Raw genomic sequence first — 1,829 nt, 5'->3', positions numbered from 1 at the left:
AAACAAAAAAACAAAACACCAAAAACATTTTCTGCAATCCCAGAGGTGCGTGGTTTGAAGCTACCAGATGTTCTGCTGGAGAAGGAGGGACAATGTTCTCCTGTACCAGTCAGATTTTATTTGACGGTACTTTAAAAAAATTAAAAAAGAACATTTTCATTCTAAGAAGTATAAGGAAAATATAGAAAAGAAATTGAGCACAAATGATACATTTTAAAAAATATTTGTCTAGGGAGTAGGACAGATTTCTGACTGCACAAGTTGGTAGAAATCATCTATTCCCTCCTCTTTGCTAGGTTCCACAAGCAACACTTTTGGCACCAGCAGTCAGGAAATGAAAGATGAACTACACTGGGAAAATCTGCTGTGAGGGACTTCATCAGAGTTCTGAGAGCAACAATGTCAGTAAAGTGACTTACTTGCTACACATCAGAGAGCTGGACAACAACTAAGGATAATAGAAGAAGAATCAATGCCTTTCAGTTGTGGTGCTGGAGAACACTGAACATTCCACAGACTGCCAAGAGAATAAATAGGTTTGACCTGGAGAATGTGAAGCCAGGCTGTTTCCTGAAAGCAAGGATTTTTAAGCTTCATCTCACATACTTTGGGTATGTTGCTAGGAGGACCCAATTCTCAGAGAAGACATCATGCTAGGAAGGGTGGAGGGACAGAGCAGAAGACCCTGGAGGAGATGGATTGAAACAGTAACTAGAGTAACAGGAGTGAGTGTCCTGGAGACAGTGAGACTGGTTTAGGATAGGACAGGGTTCAGAGCTATTGTGTATAGGGTCACTATGAGTCACAGACAACTTCACGTATAACAACAACAAGAGAGTAGGATATGAATGGCTTCAATTCTCAAAATAAAAACTTTAAGAAACAAAATTCTGTTAGATGTTAGTAAAAATAAAAACAGAAAAATGAGAGAGAATAATATTAAGGCAATATTCCTAACAATTTACTAGAGTCAGTATAGCTTTCTATATAAATAATATCTTAAAATGTTATTTAAAAAGTTCACTTAATAAAGATTAATCACATCATATATACCTGGACTTCAGGGGATGTCCCATCTTGTGCTAAGGCCAATAGAATGCTGACACTAGTCTTGAGGTGCTGTCCTGAGCCGATTCCACCAACATAACGATGCAGGCAACCCAGGGCCAAGGAATGGCCAGTTCTAGATACAACATCTCGAGCTGATTTCAACCTGAAAAAACAAAAAGTTCAAGCTTCAGGGACAAATTTTTCTATTTTTCTGTGCCAAAAGAATTTAATAACAAGGTTCTGAATTATAGAAGAAAACGATTTATGCTATACAACAGAAAATATTATAATCACATTTAATTATTTCTTTCCACCCATTCTCCCCCAAACCCTAACAAAAGAAGTGACTAAATGTAAAATGACTAGTTGAAGTCATACATTTTGCTAAACAAGGCTACTATGAATTTAGAGAAAATTTATCAGTGGAACCGTAACTTTCTAGGTGTTTTGTTTGTTTGTTTGTTTTTAAATAATTTTAATGAGCATTTACAGAGATTTTTGGATTTCCATTCATTCATTGCTGTACTTCTCTCCCCGCCCAGCCCTCCCCCACTTTCTAGGTTTTTAATACTACTTATTGCTTGAAAATCCCAGTCTTAAAAGTTAACGGTCACCACAACAAGATAAAGGTAAATTATCCAATAGAAAAATGGGCACAGGATAAGAATAGACACTTCACCAAAAAAGACACTCAGATGGCCAACAAGCACATGAAGAAATGTTAAAAATCCCTAGCTCCAAGAGAGATGCAAATCAAAACAACTATGAGATATCATCTC

General features: G+C 36.7%; 1 protein-coding gene across 1 annotated transcript in view; it reads right to left on the bottom strand.

Moving 5' to 3' along the window:
* HEATR5B (HEAT repeat containing 5B) overlaps positions 1 to 1,829 on the bottom strand; it is a 181,812-nt gene that overhangs the window by 129,188 nt on the left and 50,795 nt on the right. The window contains exon 18 of the mRNA XM_006882354.1: positions 1,054 to 1,213. Coding sequence (XP_006882416.1) covers positions 1,054 to 1,213 — 160 coding nt within the window. The remainder of the gene's footprint in view (positions 1 to 1,053; positions 1,214 to 1,829) is intronic.

The sequence above is a fragment of the Elephantulus edwardii genome, unplaced genomic scaffold (genome assembly GCF_000299155.1).
Source record: "Elephantulus edwardii isolate Elephantulus edwardi_28Jun2011 unplaced genomic scaffold, EleEdw1.0 scaffold00019, whole genome shotgun sequence".
In the NCBI taxonomy this organism is placed as follows: Eukaryota; Metazoa; Chordata; class Mammalia; order Macroscelidea; family Macroscelididae; genus Elephantulus; species Elephantulus edwardii.
Note: the sequence above shows the minus strand (reverse complement) of the source record. Positions and strands in the feature narration are given on the sequence as shown.